Source organism: Thermobia domestica, chromosome 1, assembly GCF_964235325.1.
Source record: "Thermobia domestica chromosome 1, izTheDome1.hap1.1, whole genome shotgun sequence".
Taxonomy (NCBI): Eukaryota; Metazoa; Arthropoda; class Insecta; order Zygentoma; family Lepismatidae; genus Thermobia; species Thermobia domestica.
In genome coordinates, this window is record NC_137454.1 from 138,022,707 (window position 1) to 138,042,947 (window position 20,241).

Here is a 20,241-nt window from a genome sequence, read left to right on the forward strand (position 1 = left end):
TACCCAAGGCATGAAAAACTATGAAAATACATATATATATACATATACATATTATATATATATATATATATATATATATATATATATATATATATATATATAAGTGGCGTATTTAGGGGGGGCTTCCGGCTTTAGCCCCCCGGAAATCTTACTTACTATAAGTATATGAAATATCTTGCAGAATTTTCCCATTTTCACGTAAAGCCCCCCCCCCAAAGTTAGCAAAGCCCTCCCGAAACAAAATCGTAAATACGTCACTGATATATATATATATATATATATATATATATATATATATATATATATATATATATATATATATATATATATATATATATATATATATATATATATATATATATATATATAGTCTTCAAAGGAAATGGAACTGACTGACTTGCACCACGATCACTTTCAGCCCTACATACAGAGGGTGTAAATTAATTCGGTGTCATGAATTTATGTGACGATTCCTTACATGAAATAAAAAAAAAAATCGAAAACACATGGTTCCTAAAACTCCTCCCTTTAGAGTTACTTTCGAAACCATGTTTATTCACTTTTTCATTCATTTCGTGTAAGGAATCACTTACTAAATTTAAGACAATGAATTAATTTGCATATGTACACAAAGCTACAAAGTTTACATATAAATACTTTTACTCATAATGAGATACTCAAGCAATGTAGTTTTTCTTTATCGTACATCCAAAAGATAATTTACTGACAATGGTTTCAAGCGTAGAACAAAGCCTACTGATAGTGATCTTGTTTAGCTTTAGAACATGTTTAGCCTTAGAACATGTGTGGCTGTAAACGAGATCAAATGCATTATCAACTGGACTTTCTCTACTGTAACCCAGAACTTTGAAATGTGAATGCGGCATTACTTGATTAATTAATTAGCTTTGAATTCACTTGAAAGAAAATGATATTGTTTTAATATATTTCTCGCTAATAGATCCTTATTTACAAACCAAGTTCTCAACCCATTATTGAATACTCTGCATAATCGAATGGAAAAGAGAAAAATAAATCTTGCATATAACACTGAAGACAAGAGGCGTAACAATGAATTTGTAGCACGTAAAAATCACACAAAATTTAGTTTTGTGTTTCACATATTCACGACAAAATAATAAAAACAAAGAAATTAAACTGTCGCCAAAGAAAAAAAAGCGTTTCTGCTATATGAAAGTTTTCCTAAGGCATTTTCACTTCTATGCCGTAATATCCTTTACTTTTCGCTCTTTACAACCATCTTTGCTCAGCTTGCACATTTATATCGATTGCTTCTATTTTTACTATTTTCGATTACTATTTTTCTAGGTTTCTATCAAAGTTGTAAATTATAGAGCTTAATAAAAATAAAAATTTCACTTTTAAAAGCCAGATAATAAAATAAACAAATATAAATCCTGGATATTTCGTCTGGTAATTCCAGACATAGTCGTGAGGAGGTAAGAAAAGAGTGTGGCTGGTAACTATTTCTATATTGGTGTAACCAGGCAATGTGTGAAATGCTAGGGTCTGACTTAGCGTCACTAGCATTTCACGTATTGCCTGATCACACCAGTATAGAAATAGTTACCAGCCACACCCTTTTCTTACCTCCTCAGGACTATGTCTGGCGTCACCAGACAAAATATCCAGGATTTACATGCGTATATTTTACTATTGCATACTATGATTCTATTCCAAATCACTAACATCTGAAGCTGAAGTATGTGCTGCCAATGGAATACAAACAAATTTGTCTTTTTCGATTCGTGGATTGCCAGGAGATTTTATCAGAGGTATTAGAACGCACTTCCTAGCACCTTTTACTTCAAATGTTGCTAATTTGGACGATACACCATGAACTATAAATATGCCTAAATGAGGTGACATACAAGGATAAATAAAAAAATCTTGAAGATTTTCAAATCGTTGACCAATTATGATGATATCATTCTTCGTTCTTACAAAGTTTCTCACAAACACAACTGTCTTCGAAGGGAGAATAAGTACACTGTCTCTCATAGATGAAACACACACGGTAAAACTACCGACAGTAAGTTGTTTGTACTGTAGAACACCGTCAGGCAATCCCTGCACCAGAGGTCCAGACGAATGCTGTTTTCGTAAAGTTACATTCACATCATTTTCTATCGGTTTACTAGGCATCTCCTCACACTCACGTAACCTATTTAGTAATTGTTCCAGAGGAGAATGCGGAGACCTGATATACTTTTTTAACCTCTGAAGGTAGTTTTCAAAAGGAAAGGCACTAAAGTTGTCTAACGAGCCGTATCGCCTTACATCATTTGGGATGTGTATTAATGAATGTACATTATAAACTAGCATTTCTTCGCCATATCTCTTAATACAATTTCTTACGAAGTTTTTCATTAAAATTTCGGCATAGTTGCACGCTTCATCATTTACATGCTGTTGCGATAATACATATGTGGCAACGAACAAGAGTAAGAAATGTTCGTATAAGTCCGGTATTAGTACAAACGACAGAATCACTGGTCCCACGTGAAGCAAAAATTGTCGGAATTCTGTTGCCTTCCAGCGATCAAAATGTTTTAAACTTCGAGAACGTCTTGCAAATTCCCTCGGAATATAAGCCGCTGAGGTTTCGATCAGTTCTGAAAGCAATTTAGCACTAACTGTTGGTAAACGAACTTTCAAAGGTCCTCTTAGCAAAATATTTATTAATCTACGAACAACTCCTAGCAGAATCAGATGCATATAATCTAGCGGAAATTGTGCAACAACATTAAATGGCAACTCCATAAAAGGAGATATGCCGGTATGATGGTCTTCCTGCAACTGAGTTCTGAAGGTCTCATCATTTCGAAGAGGAGCATCGATGTCATCGAAAATCATCCGCGACTTATATACACCTTCTACTGTGCATTTCTCGCGCATTATGAGATTTTATGCATTTTAAATATGCACGTGCCGGTGTATCGCAAACAAACAGACACTTTTCAATATCAATCCTGTACCTATCTCCTTCCACACTTATTCCAGTATCTATAATAATTTTAATTTCTCGCACAAAATCAGACAAATACTAAGTTACGTTTTTTGGTTTGCTGTCATCACAAAACACAGCATGGGCCAGAACTGTTTTGAGGTACTTTTGCCTAGCGGTAAGCCATCGACATTTATTTTCAGTGAAAATTGGTGTAACTCTGGGTTTTTCAAGCCACTTTTAATTGAATTTTCAATTCCATGGCATAATCCCTCATAAAAGTATTTGCCCCCTGCAATTTCTCTTATTAACACCGATGTCAATGATCCGGATTTCAACAAAGTTCTGCAGTCTATAGGCAATTCCTTATGACCGTGATATCTCAATATGGATAATAACTCATTTATACTATTGTATGTTAAATTATTCTTGACAGCCCAATGCATTAGGTTTTTTGGCAAAGAACTGACAATTGTGTTCGGTATAGCATAACCAGACGAATGACTTAGGGATGAATCACTATCTTCTGCAACGACAGCACGGTTCACATCACACAAAGCTACATTACAATCACTGCTAGTTTCATGCCTAGATGAAACAGGGTTTTCCATCCCATTACTACATCCAGAAGTTACAGTAAGGCTTTCGTGGTTTTCAATGCTACCGGTATTCTTGAAAGTAATAGAACAATGACTAGATACGAAAACATCCCTTAAACAAGGGTCATTAACTTGACATGACACAGATGTCGAACGTTCAGTCCGTCTAATACATGGACTTAAGTGTTGTCTTACAGCTTTTCTAATATGGTAGTAATCTGTATTTTTTAAGTCTGATTTTTTGTATTTTGGCATTGCAATGACACTTGACACACATTGAAGATTTGCATAGAACCTGGTTACTTATTTACTCCGAATTATTTATTTCAGTTCCACTTTTAGCTTCTTGAGATTTTCGTCTTCGTTCTCTTCCACCACATCTATCAGATGCATTCTTCAACCATCTTCCAGTGAGTACTTCAACTTCTTGTTCAGTTGAATTTTTGTTTATAATCCGAACCACCTCTGTAAGAAAAGTCCAAAGTAAGCTCTAATTTCAACAGCAATACACGTAAATTTGCAAACCAGTAGCAACAAATTCATTTTAAAACAAGATAGATTAACATAATATGAACACTGCAACTCACTAAAGAACGGAAGAAGTAAGCAAAAATATAAGACAGGAAAATCAACGAACTTATGAATTTTGATAATAATAATCATAATAATTTAGAAACACACAACACTATACTTTTAATTGTTCTCAGATTAATTAAATATTAAACACGCTTTTACACAAGAGCGGATCCAGAACGAATTCCTAAGGGGGGCGATATGGAGGAATAACTGCTAATTTGAGTTATTTTAGTCAGTGGCGGATCTAGAAAGTAAAAACTGGAAAGGCCAACCAGAATCCAGACTATGATAGATATATCATGGGATTATGCAAATCATTTTTAATTTGAAATCCGTTTACGCGCCGATGAATATTATGGATAGGTTGGATGTTGACATTATGAACCTAAGTATTGTTCTACACATTGCATAACAGAAAAACTGTTACTGAAACTATAAAATGTTTCAAACATTTTTCAATAAAGAATAAAAGGCAACGCTTTCAAAAATATATACCTAATAGCTTCCGGAAGTTGTAGTGGATTTGTACCACTCCCGATTTTAGTAGAAAGTTCAGTTCAGGATGGAGACTGAATATTTTCTTGGAACGTTTAATCGATTACAGAAAACAGCTCCTCGCTATCTGATATCGCTGAGATCGAACCAGCATTCTACATTTAAGAGGAACACTCTACTACTGGGCCACCGCGACTGGCAACAACAAACTCGATTCTTAACATGAGGTAGTAGCTGACGCTCTGGCGTTTGGGGTGAGCGGTCCCGGGTTTGATTCCCGGTGGGGTCACTCGGTCGAAAAGATGAAACAGTTTTTTCAGGCTAGCCATCCTAAGTGAAGTTTTCCTGGGTTTCCCTCATTCATACCAGGTAAATGCCGGGATGGTACCTAATTTACAGATCTCAGGCGGCTTCCTTTCCTACCCATTCCTTTCTTCTTTCCCCGGATTGTGTGCTCATCGATGGACGTCATCCCTCAAACGTGATGGGCCTAAGGCCATAGACGCCGTTAATGGCCATAAAATATATCAATAAAATAAGAAATATATCGATTCCTAACATTATGGGCAAATTTGGCGATGATCCATCTACTAGTTCTTGAGATTATATATATATATATATATATATATATATATATATATATATATATATATATATATATATATATATATATATATATATATAGGCGTGGATCCAGGATATGATCAAGAGAGGAGCTAAAGCACATTCAGGTATCATTTCAACCAGTGTAAAGGAGGATTGAAAGCCATTTTATCCCGTGTATTCCTGGCTGTCAAGGGATATATATATATATATATATATATATATATATATATATATATATATATATATATATATATGAACACATGGTAAATATACAAGAAAGGAGTTTTAGTATACTGAACTCCATATAAATGACGCTACGTTTCAATGAACCGTTGTCATTTCACTTTAAAAGATTAAAAAAAAAAAAAAATCGCTGCTTTTGGAACTACATATTTGACAGTTTCTTCCACCGTAAATATAAATTTGAAAGCTCCTTGAAACTCCGCTATACGACTTATTTAACAAAAAACACTCCTTCCTCTTCTAAGTCTTCTTTTTCAACAACACATGACTGATCCATCCCCATGTTAAAACAAAATAAAAGTATATAATATTTCACATAGCGTTATTCACCTGTATTGATTTCAACTAATCAGTTACTGAATCATGAGACAAGAATCTCCCTGCAATCCAATTAAAATGTCCCACTCACTTATAAAACTTATTTCAGATGTATTCCGCACTGCTGTTTATTTTGAACTAGCTGATAGGTTTTAATGATTAATTCCCACATATTGTTCTTTTGAATCCAGTTTAAACCTGAAACCAGAAAAAAGATTTCTCATAGTTCCTGATGTAATCCTGAATCAGCCAGATTACGATTTAGATCAGTGGACAATATATATATATATATATATATATATATAATACTTTCTACTCCAAATAACAACACGGTGCTGCTTGCTAAAACAGGATAATTGTATCATGGTTTAGTAAGCGATTTGTTCAATACAGGTGAAAAACTATGTAGAAAAATAACACAATCACGGGGACAGATTGTTCACATGTTCCTGAAGAAAGAAAAAAAAAAACTTAGAAGAGGAAGGGGTGGCTTCCATTAAATAATTCATAAAGCGGCGATTTAAAGAACTTTTATACATATTTCTACAGTGGAACTGCTCAAATATGTAGCTCTACAAGGAGACATGCAGCTCCTTTTTTAAAAAAATTACATGCATGAAGAAGACAAACGGTCATTGAAACGTAGTGTCAAATTTTTCTACATTTGGGTGCTTAAGTGACTATAATGTAAAGTAAGTATTACCATGCATCCTACAACGTCTGTAAATAGTTATGAAGTACTCATTACCAAGAACCAAGCTTCTTTGTATTTTTCAGCACAATGTGACAATAAATGTGAAAAGAGTAGCTGAACTACTTAAGGACAATACCTTTGATTACGGAAAACACATTGGATTTGCGAAAGGCAAATTTTCCATTTGTTCCCGTCATGTTTGTATTAAGTGCTACATTGTTGGTCATAATAGTAGGCATTAACTTCCATATTAAATGATGAAGATTAGTGCCTCCGATACGTCTTAGGAACTGAACCTAGAATGAAAACGGAGTATTGCAAAATGACTAATGAGAATCATCAAGCAGCACACATCATAATGAATCATGCAAACTTGCTGATGATAACATGGGTTCCAACCTAGTCAAATACCTGTAGATCAGAGTTCGAATGTACAATAATAAATAACCCGGAAACGGAATCTATAATAAAATTACCTTCCTCAATTATGCAACCGACCAGACTGTTTCATGATTAATGAAATAAATGCTCACCAGAAATTGAGTCAAAGAAATAATATTTAATAGATGGGGAAAAAAACTGAATAGATATACACCCACAACTCAACATCATAATTTGAATAATTACCCTATTCGAAATTATAAGAAATTACTTAAAAAATATAGTACAACAATTTGTCTAGAGACACATTAGGCCACTTTTTCCTTTAAAGATTTGAAACTACCCTGAAAAGGAATTCCCATGAGCAACTGTTTGAATGTTTTCCTTGTCTCATTAGTAGCCTTGAAACGCTTTCATTTTATTCTAGCGCTTTTAAAGCTCGAAATAATAACAGATCTTACCAATGCAATTCAAGCCACAGGATCCCAAATATTAATACTTAAAGGGGACAACTTACGTGCTGTCTCTGACCTAACTAAAGTGACCAAGCTACTCAAAGTTGTTTCAAAGGGATTTCATCTACGTTCATAAGGATGTGCTAAATGAGAATTCTCCTTCACATTATCCCATGAAACTACTCTGAATTACTTTCAAAACTAATAAACGAATAATTTCAAGACGGTTTAAAGCAAGTAAAGCTGTACACATTATCCTATATCTATTTGTGTTTGTTTTAACAATTTATCTTTGTCTTTATCAAATACGAATGTACGAGAAAATAAGTTTGATGAATACAACGTCAAAGTTGTCGAAACAGTACTACAAATAAGTGTTAAAAAATTTGATTGCTATGTTCAGATAAATCTTTTCTCTCAATGAGAATTTGTTTCTACAAATTCATGTCATCAACGAAATGTTCATATACTCTTGTTGATAAATTATTAAATTTTATCACTGTTTTGTGCTTATATTTCCTTGCAGTAGAAACAATTTACTGGGAGTTAAGCGTCCCTTTTCAGCTCAAGCCTAAGTACTACAACATTAACAAGACATGATTATGTGGAACAGTAATATAAGAAAGTAGCATACCACATGTTTCTTATAGTTGTCTTCAGTACAAGCTGTACCTAGCTCTTTCAACTCTTCTTGCGTTGTCACTGCTAACTTGGGGGCAGTTGAATGTAGAACATATTCGCTATTCACATTTTTCTTCAATAACGTAAGAATATCAGTTAGCAGATTCGTATTTGTTTGTAATTGTATTTTTAGCCCCTCCAATACCTCAAGAACTCTCTTTAGCACAGCTGAAAGGAGAGGAAAATTTTATTAACACTTGAACATTCTGAAATTATGCCTTGCAATGAACTTAAAACTCATTTCCTGCCTTATAAATACGAGACGTAGGTACAGCCTGCCAAGAAATCTTTAACTTGAAATCCGAACCACAGGTACTACCACTGAGGATTAAACTCGGAATTCTCAGATTGGCGAGAATTTACATACTGCCAGAAGCAGATGTTAAAAGCCATGTGTATTACATAAGGTGAATGAGAACTCACTCCACTAAGGAGACATTAGGATGTCTATCCCTCGTCCCTGTCCACCCTTGTCCAAATAGAAAAACAAATGAATGATGAAAAAATAATAAAGCAAAGAAGATTGCAATGATGATAGCCCTGTTTCGGTTAAACTTTCAGGTGTCAAAACTGAAAGGGGCGATCTGAGCCAAAAAAAAAAAAAAATCTAGTAGATTGAAATGGCAATTCAAATTATTGTCAAATAAATTAGCAAGTAATTATAACGAAAAACAAAGTCTGTGCACCTAATATAGTATTAAAAAAATAAAAGGAATTAATTCAGGCATTAAAGTAACCTGTATCTTCATTTTGAATGTCCTTGCTACTTTCTTCTACAATTATTGAATCTGATTTCTTGCTGATACTACACACACTGCTTGAATACGAACTATGTGGGGAAATTTCCTTAGCTTCAATACATTCACTTTGCTGCAATTCACTGGTGTTTGTTTGAGTGCTTCCTAAACAGATATATGACGTAAACAAATAGAAATGAATTACTACTAAATTTAACTTCATAAAAGCTAGAAACAACACAATGTTTTAATCCTTTATTTACTGACAGTACTTAAAAGTACCACTTAGAAACAATGGTTCTATTTCGGCTTAGTCGCTACTATTCCTGATCTGACTTCGAAGGACGTACACATCACATTCTCCAGAACAACTGGTAGATAAAATCAGTGTTCTCAGTCGCTCCATTTCTCTGCTCTGCAAATTACTCCCTATGAAGTAGCAGTTCTGTAATCGTCAGAAGAGGTGCATATCCTTTTCTGTAATATTTCTTGTGGTAATTTTTGTGTTCACAGCCACTGGTATGTATTTTTATTTGTTTCTCTATACATAAGTAAGGTATGCTATGTATTGTTTATATAAACTTATGATATACATAACTGGTACTAAAAATTACCAACATTAAAAAAGGTCACTAATATATCTTTTCCCATATTTTTTTCTTTTTTGTGCAGTTATTACATACCAACAGGTATGTCATGAAACAGATATGTAGTTTAAAATATGTGTAAATTCATTTTGTGAATAAAGGGTTAAAATAATTTAGACTCCCCAAGTTGTTTTGCAACGATGAGTCAAAAGATCTGCAATATTTCGGTCATTTATTTGCTTATGTGTCAATTAGAATGAAAGCTGCCTAGCACTAAACGTGCGGTTACTCTACTGCACCGTCTGAAGCAACCTTCTGCCCTATTTTTTGAGCGCGCGCTCATTTTCTCTTTCGGAGCGATGAATTCCTGCATTGAAGTTTACACCTTCTCTTGGTTGTTGAGGTATCACGAGTGCAAGAATTGACCTATGGATAAAAGAAAGTAATATCCCGAGGATGCAAGGTCTGGAGCATATGCTAACAGTTAGGTACGAATTAGGTTCAAGTCCTTATAAGTTCCTAAAATTAATTCCGAGTCGTTTCGAAGGTATGAGGTTTTGGATCTCTTGCTGTTTAAGGTTGATTTCTTTTCATCAACATAGAGTATTTTTGGTACATAATGAACTGCTTCGGTCACGTGACACACACTGCGAAAGATGCAAAGCTTATGACTCATCCCTGCAATTGAAACGCTACACAACAACGAAATCTTTCAAACATCATGTATTTTAATAACTCAGATCTATACATGCAGTCGATTTGTAGTTTTATGTAAATTGATTTACTGTAATTTACAACTCTATGCAACAGCTGAACAAACTATTTACGAACTGAACCTACTATTTGCGTGCGCAACGAATCACTATCGTAACTTGAATCTGTTCAGTTGACGGGTGCAGAGACCACTCTACGGGAGATCAGATAATACCAAGATTATACATCTACGTTACACATACTTGGTTCAGTTACATATACTTTATGAAAACAAATCTTAGTTTGTAGTGAAAATGATATTAAGTACGAGGAATATCATGTTAGTATTCCCGTTATTTCAACTTATTTGAAATCGTATCATATTAATTGATTCTCCTAGCATATGAATCTCTGCTATGTCAGATCCTTATCAGTTTAATTAAAATACACAAACACGTCAGCTGTCTGGGATGACAATCGTCAGCCTGTCAACGCAGAGCAGAGCCGTTAGTGATCGTGTCTTAGGGCAAATTCCGTACTACCTCAAGACCAGTAGAAGAGAGGCGTGCAGAGGATGACCACTTTCCAAAGAAAGAAAATTATCAGTGCTCTGTTAAGAGGTGCGAGCGTGACAAGTGTGTCACGAGGGACTGTGCCCGGACTACAAAACCACATCGCTGAAGAGAACGGTAGTCAGAAGAAAATTCTCAGTGACAGATCTCACCAAGCATTAAAGCAGATCGTTATTCCAAACCGCTGTGGGACTGCGTTGCAAGTGACGAACGAACTCAAGCAGCACCTCCTAGAGCCTGTGTCAATAATGAAGTCCGCAGAAAGTTACATGAGACGGACATATGGGGTCAGCTGCACAGACTTAATTACTCATAAAATAAACAACGCTTTAACATAACGCCAAAGGTGGCGCAAACAATCACAATGACTGGAAATATGCGATATGGTGAGGCTCCCCTAAGAACCCCCTTTCGTAGTTAATTAGGTATTAGTAAGCTTGTTTGCAATGTCGCTCTCGTTCCGTCGCGGGATTGATGGAATGGAATACTCCAAAAGTTGACCCACTGAGTACGAAGTTTGTAACGTACGTAAACTACGTGTAGGTTGGTTGCAGGGTCATTAATGCAGTTTCCCATCGAGAAATATTGTCTACGGCATTAAGAGCACATTTGGTGTGAAACGAAGGGTTAATGCTTAGTTGTGTGGTCCAATCTGTCTTAGGCTAGGTATGGCATATGCAACGACTATTCACAGTTTACTGGTGCTGGGACATAATCTTACAAACTTAACAAGTGTTTCTCAGTGGTGCTCATTACATTGAAAATGTCAATATTTAATTCAGACACACTATTGCGGAACGAGCGAAAGCGGGTTCGGAGCCCCCCACGAAACGTTGTTTTCTCTCTTTTCTCTTATGTCCGCTTCTAACTAACATATAGTCCCTACAGCATTTTCTATATCTTGAAAACTTACTTTTATTCCACTCCCAAATAACAATCATATAGTACGCTTTCCTCACTTGAACTCATATCTCCTGCAGTTTTGCATGAGATTTAGTACCGGTACCGCCTTCGGCGGCTGTTTCCATTAGGGAATATGAATAAGAATAAGAATAAGAATAAGAATTATTTATTGTCGTTAAACAACGTGATGTTGTAATAGACAACGTCAAAATTTAAGTTTGCGTACATATAATATTTACAATTTTAATTAATCAATACAATATTTTATATTTTACCTAGTACTACTTTTCTATTCTAATACTGAAATTTCTTCCGTAAATTCTGAAATACTATATATACACTTTTCTAAGAGCCACTTTTTACAAAAACATTTAAAATTTTTAATCTCCATTTCTCTCACTCTAGGTGGCAATAGATTATACAATTTCATCCCTATATATTTATAACTATTTTGAGTTTTGCACAGCCGTACATGGGGAATATTTATTTCATTTTTGCGCCTTGTATTGTGTGAGTGAACACTACTTCGAGTAACATAATTTGTACAGTTTTCTTTGATATAAATAAGGCACGATAATATGTACATGGACGGGATGGTCATTATTTCAAAATCTTTGAAAAAATGTCTACATGATTCTCTCTCTGGAATTCCTGTTATCGTTCTTATCGCTCTTTTTTGCCACTTAAATACTGTTTGTGCTCCGGAAGAATTACCCCATAATAGTATGCCATACGACAGATGAGAGTGAAAGAAAGCATAATATGCAGTGATTAATAGACTTTTACTTACAGATATTTTCAATTTACGTAACACATATACTGCCCTTGATAATTTTTTACAAAGTTGCATAGTATGCACATTCCAGTTTAATTTCGTATCTAAGTATATCCCTAATAGATTAACTGAGGAGCAGTCTTTTGTATCAGTTGTGGAGCTGCTGAGATGAAAGTATAACTTCTCTGTTTTATTATGGTTCAAATTTAATTTATTGTGAAACAGCCAATCAGTAGATTTATCTATTGCTTTATTATTTTTCGTGTGTATTGCGTTTATATTATTATCTTTCGTTATAAATGTAGTGTCATCGGCATACATAACAGTGGTTTCTAATAAGTAGTCAGGTAAATCGTTAATGTATACCAGAAATAGAAAAGGTCCAATGACACTTCCCTGTGGCACTCCTGTTAATATTTCAAGTACGTTTGACTGTTTATTTTGTACACACACAACTTGTTTTCTACTTTCTAGATAAGACCTGATCAATAAGAGCTCAGTTCCTCTGATCCCATAATACTGTAATTTCTGAATCAATATTTCATGTGAAACAGTATCAAAAGCCTTACTTAAATCTAATAATGTTGCGCAAGCGAATGAACTGTTTTCAAAGGCATCAAATACCTCAGAAACAACTTTTTCAACAGCTTTAGTTGTGGACATACCTTTCCGAAACCCATATTGTGCACAGTTAATGAGATTGTTATTTTCAAAGTACAGAGTTAGTTGTTCTTTCATGCAATGTTCAATAATTTTTGATACAATTGGTACGAGAGATATTGGTCTGTAGTTGCTGGGACAGTTTTTGTCCCCTTTTTTATGTATGGGAATAGTAACCGCAATCTTAAGACAATCTGGGAACACTCCTTCTACTAGTATCCAATTAATTAAGTGTGTAAGGGGTTCCACTATTACGTCTATATTTTTAATTGTACTATTAGTAAACCCATAATAATCCTCGCTACCAGATGTCTTAAACTTACGAACCACTGACAAAATTGCTTCAGGTGTTACGTTTGTCCATTTAAATGTCAAGTTACTAGTTTGATTTCTACATGAACTTAGAATACTTTTGAAGTCTATAACATCGTTTTCTGCGGACTTAGAGATACTGCTTGTATTACCATTTACATACTTAGCACTACTTACAAAGAATTCATTAAAAGTGTCAGGGGATATTGATATTGAGTCATTTTCTTTTCGTACCCCTATTTCCCTGTTTATAATTGTCCACCCTGCTTTACATTTATTTGTATGGTTTACAATAAGATTGTCGTTTGCCTTAATTTTTGCCGCACTTATTTCCTTTCTGTAGCGTCTTTTAGCTCTGATGTATTTTTCTTTTCCCACAGGACAGCCCGATTTAGCCCTATTATACCAAGCAATGACAACCTTACGAAGCTCTGCTAGTTCTGGAGTGTACCAGTTACTAACATTTTGCTGTAATTTGTTTGTAGATAAGTTATAGCATTTAAATTTTCTTGGACAGCATTCGTTTAGGCATCGTGTTAAATTATACATAAAAAATTCACACGCTTCTACTACATTTTTACATCTGAAGAATATTTGCTGCCAGTCAATTTCTTTTAATTTATGTCTTAAACTACAGATATTATCTAAACTCAGTACTCGAAAACTCTTGGTCACCACCCTAGTATTATTGTGTTTGACAAAGGGGTATAACACCCATAGGCCATCGTGATCTGACAATGAGCACTGTACTACACCACACGATAAATCATTTCTATATACATTTGTAATAATGTTATCTAAACAAGCTTCCTTTCTTGTTGGCTGATCATTTAGAAAATAAAAGTTATATGATCTAAGTATATCAGAAAAATAATTCTTGGTAGGAGTATCAACTAAAACTAGTCGTTGTCATGGGACTAATAGAATGGAGTATTCCAAGGGCTGACCCAGTGGGTGCGCCGTTTACAATAAATGTAAGCCTCGCGTAAATTGGTTGCTGGGTGCAATACATCCTCCTTCCTCCGCCCCTCCAGAAACAACTTGTAACGCAGAGGCATAGCATGCTAAGAGAAATGAAAAGTTCAAGAATGTAAGTACGCTGACCTAAATTTAACTATCACGCTTTTCTTTTCAATTAACAGATTTTACCTTTTAAAAAAAGTGGCCCTCGCATTCTTAATATGCACCACGCATGGGTCTTCAGCTTAACGTGATCGGCATTTTTGCTGTTTTGAATCGACACAGAATTTCATACACAGTACACCAAACTTATCACTACAACTACTTTACTAGGTTATTGGTACTATTCAGTTACTACTAGTGAGAATAAACATTTCGTACGTACTAACCACTTTAAGGTTGCACAATTATTATGCACCCTATAATCAATCTACACGAGGTTTACATTCATTGAAAACGGCGCACCCACTGGGTGAACTTTTAGAGTATTCCATTCCAACAATCCCGCGACGGAGCGGCAGCGACATCACTAAGGTACTAATCAGAAGCAGAATAAACCGCCGTAGGCGGTAATACAATGCACAAAATGCAATATCTTCGGCAAGGTTCTAGAGCACAGGTCCCCCTTCCCATTTAGCTGTAATAAAGACAGAAAACAACGTGCCCTGCAGGGCTCTAACCCGCCTTCACTCGCTGACGCTCGCTCGGCGATACTATATGACTTTAATATTAAACTTTGATGCAGAAAGGAACCAACCTAGCTACTAACCTATATAAGGGGACCAGTGTTCTAGAACCTTCCCAATATCTTCTCTACAGACACATGTGATTTATAAAAAAAAGGTCACCTTTGTTGCTGCCTTCTCCCAATAACACTTCCCACCGTTCCGCCTACCATTGAACTTAAATTTATAAGTTTCCCCTAGTTTCTTTATTGTCACTTCCTTTCTACACTTGCGACATCGTGTTCTTCGATTCTTTACTCCTTGGTTTCACGTAATTAAAGTAACTATTCGTCCTTATTTGCGTATAAAGTACAAAAAGTAAATACTATCACAGCCAGCACACATATTCGCCATTTTTACAATACACGAGCTTCATTATACCGTCATCTTTCGCAATGAGTGAACAGATTCCTGCTATTTATTACCAGTTAAGGGGAAAAACAAAAAGTTTCCTGTAAACTTTACATCAGTCTCTCCAGCTGCGCGTCGATAAGTAATACGAGCCATACACTGACGTATTTTTCCGCCGTAGCCATAAAATTTCATGCGCTAGTCTTGTTAGCAGCTGTCAATACGTTAGTGTATGGGGCCTGGCGTACGTTTACGTACCGAATTTTTATACGCTGGAAAAGTCTGGCTGCTTTTAACTTCGAGCGTAAATACGGCGCGTAAAAACGGCTCAGATGAAAGGGTTTTCGAGCAGCAGGTGGTCTCTTGCCCTTTCCACGGCCTTCTCCCTGGTCTGGTCTTATTGTTTTCAGAAGAGAAAACCTGTTCTTGTGTTGTCCTCGCGAATCGTTGCTGAGGTTTGCTGGTAGACTCACCAGAAATCATCATTCCAATCTAGTTTCAGTCTTTCCATACAAGATACGATTTCGGCTAAACTAATATTTCCTATTGCACAAAACGAGACATTATTTCCTAATTAAAATTCATAATTAATTTTGAGTGCACACAGAAAAAGGTATTTAAATCCAATACTTCCTAATCTGAATTCGCAAATTATGAGAGCTCCTCCGTGGCTATATAGTCAGCGTACCCGTCCTCTGTGCGGGGCGCCCTGTTCGATTCTAGGCGGGAGCTCATGCAGTTCGGGTTCTACTTCTCATATAGGCTCGCTAAACTTATCGAACCTCATGCCTTTCGACTAGGAATTTAAGATTTAATTTAATATTTGGACATTAGTTTTTTTTTTTCACACAGGTAAAGGCGCATATAAAGATGAAGTCACACCTTCAGAGTTACCCACGTTGTGATACTGAAATGAAATCTTTGAGTTTAACTTCCCACGATTATGCCATTTAGAATAAAGAATTCCATAATTAAGGCAAGTGAATGATGATGAGAGAATTGGTGGAATGAAATTTGGGAGGAAACGAGAGTACCCTGAAAAAAACCCACGGACATGATGTTGCCCACACAAATTTATTTGCACGGGGATTGAACCAGGGACCCCACGCACCAGAGATAAGTGCTTTAGCACTGAGCCGCTGTGGCCCTCTGTTGTGATATTAAAAAAAAAGCATGACTGTCAATAGCATTTGGCCAATTCTTGCCGAATTGAAAATTATCTATAAATCATATGTTGCTCCCACTATTGAGTATTGTTCTCCTATCTGGTCTATGGCCTGCCCTACTCATTTAAAAAATTAAATTCCGTAATTAATTTCTTTTTAGCCATTGTATCCTACCGAGTACCTCACCTCGGAACACTTCCAAAAAATAACGTTTTAAAATCCCTCAATATCAAACCTCCCCTAGTGAGAAACAAAATTTCTGACCTAATATTTTTCCAAAAAATTATAAATGGCCACATATCATATGAACAGTTTTTAAGTCAGATCAATTTTCGCGTACCTGCGAGAACAACACGGTCTAGTGATCTCTTTTACACTCGAGCTGTGAGAGTTAATATTATCCAAAGGTCTCTTCTAAACAAAATTAGATCAGTACCTATAATCAGTTACCAGAAACTGTAGACGTTTTTTCAAGTGAGTATTATTTCAGATCATCTATAAATAAGCTATTTTTGTAATGTCGCTGTTGTCTTGTACCATCTTGACCTCAAATTGTTATTAAATTATCAAATTGTTAAAATGTTTCAGGGTAAAATGGTCTAGTGCTGTATCTGTAAGTTTAAATAGTAGTAATCCTTACCTTGAACAAGATACTATCCGATATTTCCCTGATAACACGGAGCAAATAATTGAGTTTGAATATCGAAATTCGATGACGATTCTTGCTATTTTGACAATGTGCTGCTTGTTATTTTAAATGCTTTCTCAACTTTACAAGAATTTATAGCGAAATAGGTTCAGAAAGTAACTATTTTTTCACGCGATCTTGATATTACTCGTAAAAAAATTCAATAAACCACGATATATAATGTTTCTTTCTTCGTATATTGTTCCAAACCTCAGTTTGTGCAAATATTTAAATCTAATAATAATCCTATTTCATCATTAATGCTTATATACTAAGTCAAATAGCAAATCGTTGTACAGTTTTTTTTTTCTGTATGGTTGCTTCCCAGCCGTAAAAGTTCTGGTTCAATTCGAGGTGCCGGCCATGTTGAATATTTTTCAACATTGTATTATATCTCATCATGATGGGGATATGTTTACGAACACTTACCTGAAAAGTACAATAGATGTAAGCCCAAAAGAGATCATAACAAAGACCACAATTGAAAATTACACCCATTTACAGGAAATACACTCATAAATTTATATTAACTTATTAAAGCATTTCTCAATCTCAGTGTTGGGAGTACTATCAAATCTTCCTAGATAAATGTCAACTTAAGGTATATTGCCATAAAATATTATGTAACACTCAATACTTGTCATTTAAATAATTTATTTCACGAACAACTCAATCGTTTTACCATGTTTGTAAGTAGTATATGCATCGTTATTAGGATAATTGACATAATTGACGCAATCTGCTACTTAATAGTGTATATTTTTCATAGACATTACATATTGAACATAGTAGAAACTCGTCTTCAAGACTGCTTCGTGTGGATGTTTCCATATTGATTAAACATTTATTTATGAAATATGAACTATCACCTAAGGAGTTTTTCAGAAATTCGAAAAAAATTCTCCCTCAAGAGTAAACTACCCGTTGTGGATCTTTTCAGGGAAAATTAGTTACGTCATATTGTCCGGTTATTAATAAACCATTTATTTATCAATTACGAATAAAATTAACTGACTCGTGTTTGAGATAATATCTCGAAAAAACTCATAGGCAAGAGTAAACTAACCTTTTTGTATTTTTACCACAGAAATAACTTATGCCAAATAGTAAAAGTGGTAATGAAATATTGATGTACGAGAAGAATCGTTAGTCATTTTCGATAAAATCGTGTTTATCTTTTTATTTTCATCTATCAGTGAACTTCCTTTATTTTGGGGGATAGGAAGAAAATTCGAAAACCTTCCCTTGGAAATCTGATAAAGGTATTAAGTTTAGAAATTTATCACTCGAATTTAAAGAAAATTATCCGATGTTGAGTTCGCCCTTACTACTACTCAATTGATTTGTATGTATATGTGGAAACCCTCAAGTTCGGGTGGATTTTACCCTCATGTCACATACCCGACAGCAAGAACGAAGAAAAAAGTCATTAAGTTTAAAACATTTTTTTAATACAGTAAATTACTAAAGACTACATTTAAAGAAACCATGAAAATAAACAGTGATAAACTGACAATAAACGAAAACCAGAGTAGAACTGAATTTAACCTGACCCCGCATGCTAACACCGGGCGACGGTAATTTTGTCACCGAAAATTCGTCACAGTAATTTCGTCACCGAAAATAATGTCACGATAATTTCATCACCAGTGTCTTTTAGAACATAATACAAGTACAATGAATGAACTCGAAAAAGTTTTTGAAATTGTTTTCTTTAATCTTCAACTGCCAAAACTATGCAGCATAATCAAAATATATTATTATTATTAAATAAAGAGTTACATATTTTAGATATTGTATTTGAGACAAGAGATAAAAGTTTCCAGTAATTCTATCACAGAAATATTGTCATATAGGAAATTTTGTCACGGTTATTTCTTCACCTTTGTTGAATTAAATAGAGACAAAGCAAACGATCAAACAGCTTACGTTATTTTAATAAAACTTAGAAAACAATTCAGTTGGTGTTGAACTCTGCAAAATTGAAGTTTCTGTTACTCGAAGCAAGAACAAACACCAGTAGAAGAAAATAATGTCTGCTTGAGCAAATGTTAAAAGCACAGGCAACATGGGGCACTAATGGGTTCATTATTCACTATTTAGAAATATTAAATTTCGCGAATATCAAAATTTCAGAACAGAAAATAATAAACAAATATGGGAAGATACGCCAATCTGTTAATTTTCCCGCAGAATAGACGAAAATTTTCATCGTTCTAGTACCGTTCTCTGAGCCCAAACTCTTGGACCTTCCAAGTTAACAGAGTCATTTGAAAAGAGTGGCTTTTTTTAGGAGCTATTAAAAGAATTATATTATATTTCAACTCTGAGTAAACATTGGCAAATTGTTATTGGATATATGTGGAGATCAAATTTCTATAAAGAAAGAAAAACGTATAAATATTTCCGGATGTTTCCTTTAAATATAGCCTTATGAAGCTATTAAAAAGTGAAACATGGATGGTGAACGCCAACTTTTCAATGGCCGCAAAAAAAAAAAAAAAAAAAGTATATGTTATTTAAGGTGAGACTTCCTTTACTACTGTAGGTATACGCCCTAATGTAAACCAAGACACAAAATTCATATGAAGAACTGTTTCGTGCGGTGGTGCATCAGTGCAGTGAATTTAGTGAATATCCGGACCTGTAACTATGGTAATGGATTTTGATATAGCGTAAATGCTGGCTGTAAATGCAACTTTTGGAGATTCAACTCGTTTATAGCGTTACTTTTTTCACCTGACTCAGTCAACATGGAGGAAGGTCCAAGATCTTGGACTCTTAGAACGGTACAAAAGCAATGAAAATTTTCGTCTATTTTGCGAGAAAATAAACAGATTTGCATTTCTTCCAATAGCAGATGTGCATCGATTAATACAAGTGACTTCGTAGGAAAAGCTGGAACTTCTGGACTATTTTGATAGCACTTACGTGTCAAACACGTATCGCCCTGTTAAAGCTCGGTCTGGGAATATTTGTTTGCGTAATGTGCCCCGTCGATATCCCCCAGACAATTGGAACGTTCACCAGGCTACCTTTAGCAGCAATTCTAGGATAATTAATATTTGTGAATTGTGGAACTAGAAGTTTCATCAT

The 20,241-nt window shown here is 34.9% G+C and overlaps 2 protein-coding genes across 2 annotated transcripts; both read right to left on the reverse strand.

Annotated features, from left to right (window-relative positions):
* Positions 1-347: 347 nt before the first annotated feature.
* LOC145665059 (uncharacterized) lies at positions 348-3,822 on the reverse strand. Its single transcript, XM_081732353.1, has 2 exons — positions 3,077-3,822; positions 348-2,920 (listed from the first exon to the last, which is right to left on the reverse strand). Exons 1-2 carry the CDS (start codon positions 3,820-3,822, stop codon positions 1,693-1,695), a joined length of 1,974 nt encoding a protein of 657 aa, XP_081588479.1. The 3' UTR covers positions 348-1,692.
* A 52-nt stretch (positions 3,823-3,874) lies between these two features.
* On the reverse strand, positions 3,875-10,894 carry LOC145689508 (uncharacterized). The gene is made up of 4 exons (XM_081763681.1): positions 8,754-10,894; positions 7,970-8,184; positions 6,636-6,795; positions 3,875-4,032 (listed from the first exon to the last, which is right to left on the reverse strand). The coding sequence occupies exons 1-4, from the start codon at positions 8,974-8,976 to the stop codon at positions 3,875-3,877; spliced, it is 756 nt and encodes a 251-aa protein (XP_081619807.1). The 5' UTR covers positions 8,977-10,894.
* Positions 10,895-20,241: the final 9,347 nt, after the last annotated feature.

Coding starts and splice junctions, on each gene's coding strand:
- LOC145689508 (XM_081763681.1), bottom strand. CDS start 8,976: ATGAAGTTAAATTTAGTAGTAATTCATTTCTATTTGTTTACGTCATAT. Junction 8,185..8,753: donor CATTCAAAATGAAGATACAG/GTTACTTTAATG, acceptor CTCTCCTTTCAG/CTGTGCTAAAGAGAGTTCTT. Junction 6,796..7,969: donor ACAACTATAAGAAACATGTG/GTATGCTACTTT, acceptor TTTTCATTCTAG/GTTCAGTTCCTAAGACGTAT.
- LOC145665059 (XM_081732353.1), bottom strand. CDS start 3,822: ATGCCAAAATACAAAAAATCAGACTTAAAAAATACAGATTACTACCAT. Junction 2,921..3,076: donor ATGACAGCAAACCAAAAAAC/GTAACTTAGTAT, acceptor ATAAAATCTCAT/AATGCGCGAGAAATGCACAG.